The following is a 14975-nucleotide window of genomic DNA, read 5'->3' on the forward strand; positions in this document are numbered from 1 at the left end:
ACAGGCTGTTACCGTGGTAACACAGTGCAGGGTTCACTTCCTAAATGACAAACTTTCATCTCAGCAGGAGAGGGGAAGGAAAGAGAGGAGGAGGGACGGATGGATGGATGAAAGGAACGAGGTGACATTAGAGGAAGTGGAGGGATGAAAGAAAAAGCGATGAGGAACTGATTTGAGAAGGAGAATCAAAAGGAAGGCTGGATGGATGACAGGGTGAGGAGATATTCGAGGGATGCACAGAATAATTCCATCCATTTATATTCTGTGTGACAACCACAGCAATGAACGCGGACCACTTAACTGACAGTTACATTCAGCCGTATTTCGTAGTATTTGATGTGGGAAATATTCGTAATCGTGACCAACATACTGTAGGATAGCTGACATCACTTTACTTTATAATACATATACGTTTTGAGAGAATGGTAATGCAGCCAAGATTATGTTTTTTATCAACATCTTGAGGAAACATTGTTAAGGAAGGTATCGGGCAAGTGTTCATACTTAATGCATCAGCAGTATTTTATTTATTTGCATACCTACAGTATCTGCCTTTGCAATATAATATCTGCTTGTTACGACTAAAACATTATTCATTTTTTTTATGGTTATGTTTTGGCACTCAACACTTGGGTAAGGTTCGGGAAAGACTGGATGTGTTCACTTTACTGTTATTAACTGAAAGCATGAATATGTCCATAATTATCCTTCACTGTAAGAAAACTGCATGCATAACTATGGAAAGTTGAAGCTTGAATGCATACTGTGATGTAGTTTTGGGTAATTATTTTACCTTTATTTACTCCATTTTACTTTGATTTTTTAAAATTAGTTTTCTCCTCCAAATCAATTCAGCTAACCTGGAGGTTTGTTTCAGATGTATCAGATCATGTGACATCTTGTAATTCTTGCCCAGTCTGACTTCTTTATAACGATGTTGCTACATTTCCAGATCACTGCAATTAACTCTGTAAACACAATTTAGGTGTTTCAAAATTGTGAAAGTATGAACGATGTTGTAATAAGCTGCAATTATCCTATGAATAAATAAATACCATCAGCAAAAATGATCAGAAAGTACATTAACCCCTTCAGGTAACAAGCTCCTTTAAGAGTACTTGCTTGTTTTTTTGTTTTTTTTAAATAAATGGACAACAGTGATGCTCCATCCTACAGGATAGCTGTTTGTCAAACCCCAGTTTTATTTTTTGTCAACTAGAACGAGTTGAGGAACAGTCCAAAAGCGGGAAACTAGTAATTTGAAAGACATTATATTGTTATGCTTTCCAGCGTGCTGATTCAGCTTCAGCGTATACTGTCCGTCTTCTGAGAAAGATTAGTCTGCAGTGTTGGTGCAGGTTAGATGTGTGATGGAGCACTTCTACTGTGGCTGAGAGAGTAATTGGATTTACACGTCTCATTTAACCTGCTAGATGCCTCAACAATCTCAGATATTGGAAACATCACTTGTGTTCCTCAAGTAAAACAAACTTGATCTTGTATTTTTCATGGTACAGAAACAATCCGTAATTGCTTACAATTAAAGAAAGTGCAACCAAAACAACTCTTGACCAGTTCAGCAAAGTTCAGCTATTTGGATGCTTTATTATGATTTAAGTTATAATTGCAAAGTCTGGGTGGTTTTCGGGGTTTTCCTTTGGTTCAGAACATTTGTTTTAACAGCAGTTTCCCACAGTTGCAGAAACACCAAAAACTGAGCGGCGACTATTCATGTGAGGCTCAGTCGGAGGATGTGTATGTGTGTGTGTGTGTGTATACTGAGATTATCCTGTGTGTACATTCCATTTAGCGTAACCTACAGCCTCGGGGTATTATGTCTGTGTAAGTGACATTAAATGTCTCCCTACCTTTGTGTGTATGTGTGTGTGTTTCTCTATGTATGGATGGAAAAGCTTCACATATAATTTAAATAACTGGTGTGTGTGTGTGTGTGTGTAATGAAATACAGTGATCTGATCCTCTTAATTGTATGCCTGGTGACCTTGATCCACCTAATCAAGACCACAAGGGGAGGTATGTGTCAATGTGTGTGTGTGTGTGTTCTCATAAGCTCCCGTAAACTGATGTGCCCTTTTGCATTCAGTAGTATTAATCCTCCTCTGTATGGCTGTATTGTTACGTTGGATATATAGTGGTTTATGACTCAATTAAAAAAATAAACAGCCTGCAACCACTGTAAGAGGCTGACGTTACAAACCTCAACCCGCAGAGTCATTAAATTAATTAAAAAAGGAATGATGTGGTGTCCCGATATGAGTATTGTTTTTACAGTTACCTGCCGTGTTCTGTAAAATATGTCTTCACTTCATCTAATTATGTTTGAGATGTACTGAGGTATAATGCAGTACATCTAAAGAAATACATTTTAAAGAATATACTTTTAACTGACATACAGCTGTGTCAGTTGAAAGTAATTTTTACTGACACAAGAAGAAAGTCTTCTCTGTGCTAGTATTATATATTGCTTTAAAAACTCATACACTGATGAATAATCTGTATAATTTTCCTCTTAATTTCTTCTTGAAGGCTGTTTACCTTCATGGTTTATATCACTGTATGCTCTGCAAAAGTTCTTGCGTCACTGCCTCCATTAGGATGTTGAACCTGTTACCACTCCACTACAGATGATACTTTGAAATGAATTACTATGATGATTTAACGTGACTATAATTTGATGAAAAATTAGGATTATTTGACTATCCTGATTTTAAAGTAGTATGGGAAATGCATGAGATCAATACGATTCATGTCTGTACAGAGTTGGAGCAAGGAGGCGATTAGCCTAGCATAGCATGAAGAGTGGAAACTGAAATAGTTATACCACATAACTCTAACAAATTGTCATGTACATTATTAAATTAGATAAAATTACATTACTGTTGGGATACAATGTGATAATTAGAGAGCTTTAGAGTTGCTGGTAGACAGAGTTTTAAACTTTGGTAGAAAGCTAGCTAGCCAAGCTACCTGCCTCATGTCTTCATGCTTGGCTAAAATAAATGTGCCTTCTGGTTCTAGCTCTGTACTTCACAGATGTGAAAGTGGTGTTAAACCTACAGCTGCAACTAACGATTATTTTCATCATCGATTAATCCACGGATTATTTTCTCAGTTAATCCATTGGTCCATAAAATGGTGAAACATGTTTTTTCCCAAAGCCCAAGGTGACGTCTTTTGTCCTGACCAACAGTCCACAAAGTGTACAATATCCAAAGATACTCAGTTTCCTGCCATAGAAGACTAAAGAAACTAGAAAATATTCACATTTGAGAAGCTGGAATCAGAGAATTTGGACATTTTTTCTCAAAACAATCAATTGATTAGCAAAATAGTTTGCAATTAATTTAATACTTGACAACTGATTGATTAACTGACTTATTGTTGCAGCTCTCAATACACTTCTCAAAGTGAATATTATGTCAAACTATTCCTTTAACTTTGCAGCTTGATAGTAGATTAGAATTAACGATGAAACTGATGGTAATAATTACAGTGAGGATCTCCCTCGGTAGAACTAATCAAGGTTGAATGGGACTTTAATTTAAACAGGTCTGATTCAGCTGATCACACTTAATGTAAGATCAATGCTGATCAGGCCAATTTACTGTGATCGACAACAGCCCAGTTGAGCTCAGCTACAGCAGACCCAGTTCAGCCACATTTTGGCGATACAGCTAAATAGCTTTTTGCACATTCTCTCGCGCTGGGAAAATTATGTTATTTGCAAACAAGTTCTAGTCCATGTCATGTAGCAGAGAAAAACAACTCGTTGAACAGCCAAAAATCTTCCCATGAACATTAAAAATGCATTTTGCCAAAGGCGAAATACCAATTATCTGTCTGTAGCCAGAAGCCAAACCAATAAATATGCTCATGTTTGACATACAAGGCAGTATGGCACCATATCACTTAAAGGATAACATTCAGAAGAAATTAATTAATTCTCAGTGTCAAACAGAAGTTAAATAAATTGCTGCGTTAACAATGTCCTGTCTCATTAAATCTGGGTGTTGCCTAAAACTAAAAACAATTTGAATTAGATTGATGAAGCTTCGGCTTGATGGAAGTTTAATTTCAGCATTAGTCAAGTTTTGCCGCACCTAATGACAATCAATAGTAGTTTGAGATCAGGACAGATAGTTTAGTGCAACAGAATGCATGTCAACTGAGAAGTGTCTGCAACGCCACACTTCCTGTCACCGAGTGGGTTTTGATTCAGCTCTTTGCTGCCTGGCTAGATAGCTTCCTGTCAGGCTGCAGCACAGTGCAGGATACCTGTTCGCCTGCTTGGCACACGTACTGAGGTTGGCTCACTTGTCGAGACGGGCTCAGGTATGCCGGGGCTGCGACAAGGAATGCAGGGAAAAAACTTAAGAGACATGAGACAGAGCGAAGGGGTGTGACAGCGAGAAGAAAGTGAGAGCCAGATGCTTTTGATGGGAAAAGGAAATGAATAGCTAAGCAAGTTGTCTTGATGTGGCCTCCATGGCTACCACTGTAAGCTGTTATAGCTACATCTGCAGGATGAATTAAATGGATCCACTAATGATTAAGTGCAAAACAGCCTGCAGCAGAACAAGGTTTTTATAATGCAGCAGTATAGCTCCAGGAGGGCTGTGGGAAACTGTGTTCACTTCTTGGCTTAATATCCACCATTAAATGAATTTATCCCCATAAATATTACATCAGCTGTTTCTACATAATCAATACTACCAAGGATTTATCTCATCAGTATTCCTGCCAGTCTAATGAGGTGAATAAACTCTGTTCCTCATGTTATAAGGAGAGTAGTTTGATTTTACTGTGTTTCGCCTTCACTACATTCTTGACTCAAAGGTTACAGAAACCCGATTGAGGCAATAAGGTCGTGGGTTTGAGTCCCTGAGCAGCTTATAAAATGTAAGAGCAGAAAGCGGGAGACTCATGGCCAAAAATAGAAGGCTGTGATTGAACTAAGGAGGAGCACTTAGAGTTGATTGTGATAATGATGATGATGATGATGATGATATTAATGTGAAGCAGGATTTACTGGGTAGGAGGCAGTGTTCTTAAGTGACCTTTCCTGGAAATATACAGTACATGTTTAAAAATCTGATTGGGCAACGATTGGACAAGATGTTTGCTCATTTATCTCGCGTTTCTTGTTTTTCTTCCCCACATTGTTACTGGCTCAACAACTCGAGCAATACTCAAATTTATGCCTATCCCAGGTGAGACACTCGCTCTGAAATTTCATCGTTGCTTACAGCACTGCAGGAACTTATTTTCTGCTGATCAAGCTGATTTTTACTACCAATTAATGGTAGTAAAAATCTCCACCCCTTAGCTGCAGATGTTTAGCACCACTAAACCCTTCATTTTCATGAAAAGATATTCCATATAGTCCATGTTTCACTTCTTATGCCAACAATTTTGGATTATACATACATGCACCAAACAGGGGGGCTCACCTAAACTGTCCATCATTATGAGTAGGTGATAAATCATCTGAGACATACAGAAACAAGAGGGAAAAGGAGAGAGACTTAAGGGAAATAACAGAAACAACCAGAGTCTCAGGCGAGTTAAGTCAGAGGCTGAGCTGAACACAAATATACAGAAACACTCCAGCAGACACAGCTGGTGCATCGATGTACAGTTGGTATTTTGGCAGTTTGGGGCAAATAGACACGAACGGTCCAATGGTCAAAAACATGCCAATGAGGTGAGGTGAAAATTTGCTTTGCGTTCTGTCTGAATACACCATTAGCAGGAGCAGCACAACAGTAGAGAGCTATGAAGGGTCCTGGTGGCTCAGTAGGTGTTTTCACAAGGTTTTACATTTTAATTCAACTGTCAAAGTGTCAATTTACTTTTCCATGTCTTCTTGATGATTTGCCATCTGATACTGTAGAAATAAAACCCTAAAAAAGAGAGCCAGAAGGTGTTTATCTTATCACCATAAGGCAGAAAGCTGCACCCTGCATAGATGTGTGTTTTTTAAAGAGCTGTTTAAGGGATGAGACTTAGTTTTAGGGTTAAAATTATAATTAGGTTTATGGTAAGGTTAGGTAATGTTTTCTCTCTGACTACCCAATGTCACCCATCAGCTTGGAGGACTGAAATAGGGCACAAAGGGTAAGGCACAAGCCAGTGTACTGTATGTCAATAAATACACCCCCCTTCATATAAGACCCCATGGAAAAGAGAGCAACAAGGGCAGCCTTCATGAGATAATACTACAAAATGGGATCAGTCATCCAGGATTAGATGATTGAGATAAAGACAAAGCATCGGTCAGGGGGGTGAGAGCCAAACATGCTCCACAAAGATGGTTCGGGATAGGCGTCAGGGGCAAATCTTTGGTCGAGAGATCAACGGGAGCTGCGGGTTTTAGGGGTCAGGGTTACTCGTAGCTGTGAGGGTTTAGACGTCAGTATGCGACAAAGTGAGTGCTTGTGAAAATGTCAAACAGCATCTGAACCCCCTCCCCCAGTACCTTTCCATCGCTGGAACTGCGGGGGCTGTGTCTGGCAATTTTTGTAACTTTCCGCTTACTGACAAGCAAGCCCAGTTAGCGCGGTAATTGGCCGGTTGTGCAGAGGTGAGACGATAGGCAGGATTTAAACTTCTCTCTCAAGCTCTCTTTTTCATTATTCAACTGCATCTGTCACATTTCATACAAATGTGCAACACTGTGAATGCCATTCGAACGATTGTTTTGTCTCACCCTTCTCTATCTTTGAGTGTGGCCGTTCTATTGGGAATGCTCCCAATAGGACCTATTGAGATGCTCCGAGCATTGTGTTTTTCTCATCTGAACAGAGCCTTAGGCACTAGGGAATGAATTATGTCAAAGAAGGTCCTCACAAGTGTAGTACAACTGTATGTGTGTGTGTGTGTGTGTGTGTGTTTGTGTGTGGGCCCCCCCTTGGGTTATGGATTTAGCTAAATATATGCTGAAGCTTGAGGGCAAAAACAATTTGAGCAACCGAATCTCATATAGAAACAGATTTTATTTGACCAAATATCATCTCCTCTCACATCTAATCTCTCCTCTCCTCTCCTCTCCTCTCCTCTTCTCTCCTCTCCTCTCCTCTCCTCTCCTCTCCTCTCCTTTTTTTTAACATTCCTTTCCCCCACAGCACTTAAGAGTTGTGTTTTGCTTCGAGGCTTTTGCTTAAAAGGAGTCCACCTTTTTCCACCACTTAAATAATCTCACTCTGTCGCTATGTGCAGATGGAAACCCACAGGGTCCGACACGAAACCCTTGAGCAAGGCACTTGATCTCAGATTTCCTGAGCAAACCTGCACTGTGTTGAACCTTCTGGTCTTTTTAACTGCTGGAAAGCATCTGTCTGCATGTATTAGCATGTTTGCCTGTGTGCTTTTTGCACACGTGTGTGTGTCACCACTGTGCTTACTTGTGTCTTTCCAAGTAAATTAAGGTTTTATAGCAGGATGCCAGCGGCTTCCATTACCCAGCAACCCAGGAATGTAGTAAAGCATATGTGTCTGTGGTAAACGCCCTACGTCGTCTGGGTTGGTAGCAAACCAACAACCAAATGTTAACATTAGATGCAGCTCATGAGTACCCAAAGATGCTGTCTGCTGTCTCTAAACCGCATATGTAACGCTGATGGTGTGGGTTTTAAAGCAGCCGCGGCTTCTCTCTGTCTTCTGTCCGACGCTGAAGTGAACTCTGAGACATCCTCTCCTTTCCTCTCCTCTACTCTTCTCTCCCTCAATCCTACCTAGTGTTACCAGATTTGACAGATTTGTAGCTCAGTTTTTTAGTACAAACTATGTATGTATAAAATATATTTTTTCAAAGTCTGAATAGGCTGCAGCTTTTTCTGCATCTACACAACATACTTATCAAGAATGACCCTTGTGTCCTGTGGTGCTAAAGAGATTTTGCCACTCAGAACCTCCCTGATATGTTCTGCAGCTGAATACGAGTGCAAAAATCAGGACACAGTGTTTAGTAGACACGCCTCATATCTTCTGTTTTATTACTAGACTATAACTTCAAGTGAACCCAAAACCACAGTTACTAATATAAAGGAAAACAGGAAAAACAGGAAAAGTATTCACTTAGCATTTATAAGATGCTGGATTCTTAAATTAATACAATTAAAAGAAAAAAAGTTCAGCATCTTTGTAATGAACTGAAATGACATCTGGTCAACATAAAGCCCACCGCCCTGTCAGTCTCTGCTTTTTCTTTTTCTTCTCTAAAAATTTGAGGAGAAGAAGGACTTATTCACTTGTATTCTATAACCTTTCATCGGGGGAAAACCACTCAAACTCTTTTAGTTAACTTCAGCAATTCAACTGAATAACAATGAAGTTGACTGAACTTTGGGTGGGGACATAAAATAAGAAATAACTGACAATATACTCATTGCAGAGCTATTCTGATTGCACATGATCATATCCTTTTAATTTTCAATAGTTTATACTACTATAATTTAAAACACAAAAGATTTTCTTCAAATGTTGACGTACAGTACAGTAAGCAGTCAAACACAGAGAGGTGATGTAGTAGTTTTAGCTGAAAAACCCAGATTGACAGGATCGTGGGAGTCGTGTGAAAATTCACAGCTAAAGTGTGAGTATGCTGTTACAATTTTAAGACGGACTTTAAATAATCAGACACGCAGCTCAATGAAAAAAGCAGGTGTGATTAACAGAAAGTGATTTTTAATTGATGGTGTTATGGTCTCCTCTGAGACAGACTAACCTGCACTTGACACTTCCTGAAGTAATCTGAATATTAAATGAGCGTCCTGGTTTCTCCATGGAATGAGTGTGTGTGTGTGTGTGTGAGAGAGAGAGAGAGTTCAACTCAAGCTCCCAAACTTCAAATCCACTCTTTTGTGTCTTCTTGTATTTGTAATAAAGCAGTAATAGCTTAAAATATCCCCCTCCAAAAAAAAAAAACGATGTAAGAGAGGAAGTAAGGTGGTGCTATACTATGGCTGCCAGTCTCTCTCTCACACACACACACACACACACACATAAACTCACTCACACCAGCCAGTGCCAATGAAAGATTCATGGAGCGGTGATGATGAAGGCGTCTCCTCTTCTGCTCCACTTACCCTGGTGGACAAATTCTGCCCCCCAACCCACACACATACACCCACGCACACACACACACACACACACACACACACACACACACACACACACACCGACCAAGGACCTGTTAAGAAGGAGGAGAGCAGTGATGCACACAGCTGTGGGGTACTTACTCCCCCTTAACCTTCCCAGACACACATGAATACACACACACACACACACATGCACACACACACACACACACACACACCAATCCTGAGGCATCCAGTCTGCCAAGAGACTGATGCTGCAGACTGCTTTCTAGGCTGTCTGGCAGACTTGTGTGTGTGTTCATGTATGTATGTATGTATGTATGTGTGTGTGAAAAAGATCTTTATTTTTACTCTCCCTCATGGCCTTGACTATCCTCCCCAAGGATAGAAAAAATGTTGAAGGCGAGCAATTTTCCAGCCTTTTCTCTATATTTTTATGTTTTATGGTAAAAGGTCAGAGTCACATTGTTTCAAGATTAAGGTTCAAGTTTCGGGTCGTGGATCATGCAGATTTTTAGTTAGTTGGATATGAAGCGTGAGTGAAAACCACTGTTATATCAGCATTTATCTAGTTTCTGTGTTGTACTTTTGGCCAATCAAACAATATATCCTGTAAGATGACACCAAATCAAACTTGTAAGGTTATGACAATGTTTTTTTCATGGATTTATGCATTTATTATGATTGTAAATAGTAGAAATGAGGGGAGGCATACAATAGCCAGACTCAAACCAGGGATGTTGCATTTACATTTAATTCCCAAGACAGCAGTTGACCTTTTAAGTTTAAGTTTAAGTTTGTGGTGCAACATCTGTTTTTTTCTTATGTGCAATACCTCCTTCCAAGTGCTGCTCCAGTACTTCATTAGAAGCTATGTCGAAAATTTGTTGGAGTGCTGTATATAACTGTTGTAAATAATGTAATATCTCTCAGACCTGGCTACTGTCTAATGATTACAAACCAGAAAATGACCAGATTCCATAAACAAGAGTCAAAGTCAAGGTTTTATTTATAAAGCATGTTTCATACATAGAGGTAGATTCAAGGTGCTCTACAGAGAAGTTAAAGCAACACAATTGGAAAACGAGCAAAAAAGCATGAAAATAAATAAATTAAAATGTTAAAAAATACTAATAAGAACACAATAACAATAATAAGACCTTGAGTTTTTAAGGTTTTAGGTCTGGATTTAAAAGCTGCTGTCGGGCGTTCCTGAGACCATCAGGCAGCTGGTTCCAGCGCTGTGCTGCATGATGACTAAAAGCCGCTTCTCCTTGTGTAGATTTTGCTCTGGGCACCACTAGCAGTCCACTTCCACTGATCTAACGGGTCTCACAGGGTTATATTGCTCATGCATATTAGTCATATATTTAGGGCCAAATGCATGTAGAGATTTAATTAATAAGACTTTAAAATCAGTTCTGTGGCTTTACTGGCAACCAGTGCAGAGATTTAAGAACTGGGGTGATTTTTTGGTTTTAGCCAGAACTCTTGAGGCTGAATTTTGAATCGTGCCTGATGGTCTTTTTAGGAAGTCCTGTCAGAAGTCCATTGCTGCAGTAATCAGTTTTGCTGGAGATAAAAGGATGAATCAATTTTTCCAAATCTTGTTTTATCATTTTATCACCCGCACTTGTTGTTAAGGTGATAAAATGCTGATTTTGTAATTTTGTTATTGATAATGCTCAATGAAAGGCATGCCAGGAGTTGATAAAAGATATGTCAATATTTGCTTTTAATCACAAAAGACTGAATGTAAATGTTAGCTGAGCAGCAACCGGAGTTGCTATAGCAGCAGAACCAACAACTGCTGAACATCTGAAACAGCCAAAAATTTAACAGGATTTTATTACAGAATCAAAATCAAGTTTATGAATAAATAAACAAATATTTAAAAAAAAAAAAAAAAAAAAAAAAAGTGCAGACAAACACAGCTACAGAAAATATAAAACAACAAGGTATGGAAAACGAGGTTGAAATCCACAAAACAATAATTACACATACTCTAAAAGGATTTCAAGAGCTCAATAAATGATTTATGGAGCGGTGAGAGGCACTCAAATACTTTACTTAGGCAAAAAACAGCAGTACTGCATCAAAAAAAAAAAACACTCCAGGATTGCAATTCAAGCAAAAGTAAACAAGTTGTAGGAATACAATATGTACCAAAAGTAATGAAGAATGGTTTCTATCGAAGTGTTAAACTATTGATGAGTTAATACAGTATGTGAGCAGCATGTTGTAAAAGCGTCTGACTCCTAACTGCATGTGTCCTGCTGTTATCGTCATATGAAAACCTCATATGTCCAATTTTGGGGAATTTCATGCTTTCCTATAAGTTAGAGAATTACGTTGTCCTTTAGAGCAGTGGACTTGGGCTACAACTAATGATTATTTTCTTAATTAAATGAATCATTTAGTCTATAAATTGTAAGAAAACATTGAGGTGACGTCTTCAAATTCCTTATTTTTTTCTGACCAACAGTCCAAAACTCAACAATATTTGTATTACTATCCTATATGCCAAACAAAAGCAACTACTCCTCACATTTATGGAGGTGAAACCAAAGAATGTTTGGCTTGTTTGCTTGAAAAGGGACTGAAACAATTCATCAATTATCAAAACAGTATTCTAAAAGGGGTTGCAAATTAAATCTGAGGGGTCATAAGATGTTTCATATATTAAAGCAGAACAAAACACATTTTCTGCTGCATTTATGCTTTCAGACTATCATCTAATCTTTACTTTCTTCTGAGTTATTATATCATTTGATGGCTTTCAGGCCTCTGAATAATAGGCAAACAAATCAAAGAAAAAAATCTTTAGTCTCATTGGTCGCAACTGGTAGACTGGAGACCAGTAAAGGAGGGTCGCAGGTTGAAAGTTTCAGGTCTGTCGCACCTCTGAGCACAGCTGGCATCACTGATGTGTCTGATAAGAAGTGTTTCGGTTCCATTAGCACATTTTTGGATGTGAGATTAACTGTTGCGTTGAGCTGCATTTTGGTAAAGTGAAAAAAATGTGTGAAGAGTTTCGAAAAAGTAAACTCAGTGTAGATAAATGTGTGTTATGTAGTAGTAATATATCTATAATTAGCACATATACTACATCTCCTAAAGCAATTAAAATGAAAAATATATACATTTGTATATAATGACATTGTCTTAAACTTCATTTACTGTGTTGTCAAAGCCCTGGTGTTTCGTTGAGGTGACATCTTATAGTCAATTAATGTAAATTATTTAAATGAAATACAGTTAAATTAATTAATGACTCTGTGTTTTCCCCACTGCACCAGGTGAACATCTGCGGATGTGTCCCCAGGGCCCGACCTGTTGTACCAGCACCATGGAGGAGAGCCTTGCCGGTCTGAGCACCAGAGAAACCGAGGGACTGATCAGAGAGGCCGGCAGGTCGCTGCAGGCTGCCTTCAACGCTCTCCACAGGAGCTTTGACAGTAAGTAGGGTGTGTTTGTGTGTGTGTGTGTGTGTGCGTTTGCAGGATGAACACTCATTACTGTGTGAGCTGATGTTTCAGCGGTGAGCACAGAGGAGTGTGACATTTGTAGGTTGTGTATTTTAATGTTTGTGTTCGCTACAAGCTCTGGCTGTGCTCAGCAGTCAATACAGCAGCTTCAATAGTAACGGTGTGTGTGTGTGTGTGTGTGTATGCGAGGGAGAACATGTGTGTGTCCTGTGCGTCAAGGGGACCCCTGACTGGGTGTTATAATGAGAGCAGAGTCAGCCAGACACAATGAAACGTGATAAGCCGATCCCCTGATCTCGAAGGGGCACACACACACACACACACATACACACACTTGTGTGCGTTCACACAAACACGCACACACACAAACGGAGGGGTGTCCCCCGGGGCCGTGGCTGGTTCAGCTAATGAGCAGTTGACCCACTGAGGAGCCGAGTCTGCAGATCACTGCACATCAGAAAAAAGGAGGGATGGAGGGAGGAGGAGAGAGGAAGAAAGACTGATAAAGTGTCACCGCTAACAATAGGGAGAGACAAATACAGCAAGTGAGAAATGTGTCATTAGTAACGAATAGAAGCAGTGAGTCAAAACAAAAAACCTGAGGAAGGAGGAACAGAGAGCAGGGGGAGGACCAGCCAGAGGAGGACAGTATTATTATCTGAAGGCAGCAGGCCACCTCAGTAGCAGTAATGTGGCCGTCCATCTGGTTGTGGTTAGAGCAGGCTGGCACTGGTCCACAGCCTTTGAAGCATGAGGGAAAAGCCCAGACCAATATACTGCAGAGACAGCTCACTGACTCTCTTATTCTCTCTGTTTGACCTCTCTATCTCTGCGTATCCATCTGGTTTCAGAGAAGATTTCAAAGAAACCTTTAAAAATGTTAAGAAATAAATGTGAATTAGATGTGATAATCACGTGAGTAAGGAAGAGAGTAAATCAGCTTAATGACTTAATAGTCAAAAAAATATACTGAACATAAATGAGAAAAGAATCTTTCAATTAAATAATATATATGATAATATCAAGCACACGTGGTTTAGTTGGATCCATTGGATGTAATTTAACTTTCAGTCCATCCAAAGCCATTGTCCATTTTTCACCTGAGAAGCAATTTAATTATTTATTAATCTTTCATTTAGCAGTATTTCAGTATCGCTACTTATTGGATAATTTTTCTACAAAATGAAATTACACTTTAAAGGGAATTGCGCAAAATTTTACACATCAAAGTCTGTTTATGGGTCTTGGGGAGCATGACTATATATGTGAAAGCCTTTTGTGGCTCCAGAGGGGAGCTGCGTGAAGTCTGATAAATTGCCTCAAGTGATGTCACTTGAGTCATCTTCGATTAGGCTAAAGACTACAAGTTTGAAAATGAAAAAATAAAATAAAATCCGGGGGTGTGGAATTAGAAAGACGAAAGGTTACCAGACTTCTGTGGCCTGCTCCTCATCTCTGCTTATATTAGCTGCTACTAGCATGACGCACCTAAATCTCTGACTGAACTATTGGAGGTCAAGTTGCATTGTGGGTAATGTATGCACTTGGTTTTGACAAGAAAAAAAGAGTGCATGGAATAAAAAAGATGATTTCTCTGGTTTGGCTGCATATATTTTGATTCTTTAAGCTGTCTATCGTGAGTCTGACAGTGTTATACAGTAGAGGTGCGATGCTATATCGTTGCAGGGATCTTTTAAACCTGCACAAATCAATATTTTTTATGATTTGAATCATTCCTAGTTTCAAACCCATAGAGAATTTTCACCCAACTATGCAGTTCCCATCAGCTCTAAAGAGGTTTTTGCGTCTTTCAGCTCATTGTTTTGGTTTTACAACCTACAACTTTCGGGTCACTATTACAGCTCTCATCAGTGTTGTTTCCAGTCACAGCAGGCTGACGGTTTTCAGCAGCAAAGGTTTAATTAAACCACCGTATCATACCTTCCCAGCACCATGTGGAAGACAAACAAAGTTAGCGACTAGCATCATGGAGCATTGCAGCTAAAGACCCAGTTAAATTATTGCAGAGGTTAGTGACAACCAAAACAGAGCTAAAGGATGAGTTACTATTGAACTTACATTAGTCAGTCGGCCAGAAACATGACTCCAAATAAATGTTATTCTGCAGCTTCTGGATGTGTAAAAAACTGTTTGCTAAGACGACAGCTATATAAGCTTAACAAGGCTATGATTTGTCAAACATGTGCCTAATGTTCAGGTTGTTGTGAAAATATTTCAGTTTCCATTCAGCTTTTCTATTTCAGTTAATCACAATTTGCCAAAAGAAGCCTCCTCCCCTCTCCTCCTTTTCCTCTGCTTGTTAACTCTGCTCACTATCATCTCCCTTATGTCTCTCTTCTCTCTTCCC

The 14975-nt window shown here is 39.3% G+C and overlaps 1 protein-coding gene across 2 annotated transcripts in view; it reads left to right on the top strand.

Annotated features, from left to right (window-relative positions):
- LOC137187456 (glypican-1-like) overlaps positions 1-14975 on the top strand; it is a 47376-nt gene that overhangs the window by 21526 nt on the left and 10875 nt on the right. For both annotated transcript variants that reach the window (XM_067596347.1, XM_067596346.1), the window contains one exon: positions 12419-12577. In XM_067596347.1, the coding sequence (XP_067452448.1) occupies positions 12419-12577 (159 nt within the window). The remainder of the gene's footprint in view (positions 1-12418; positions 12578-14975) is intronic.

This window comes from Thunnus thynnus, chromosome 8, assembly GCF_963924715.1.
Source record: "Thunnus thynnus chromosome 8, fThuThy2.1, whole genome shotgun sequence".
Taxonomy (NCBI): Eukaryota; Metazoa; Chordata; class Actinopteri; order Scombriformes; family Scombridae; genus Thunnus; species Thunnus thynnus.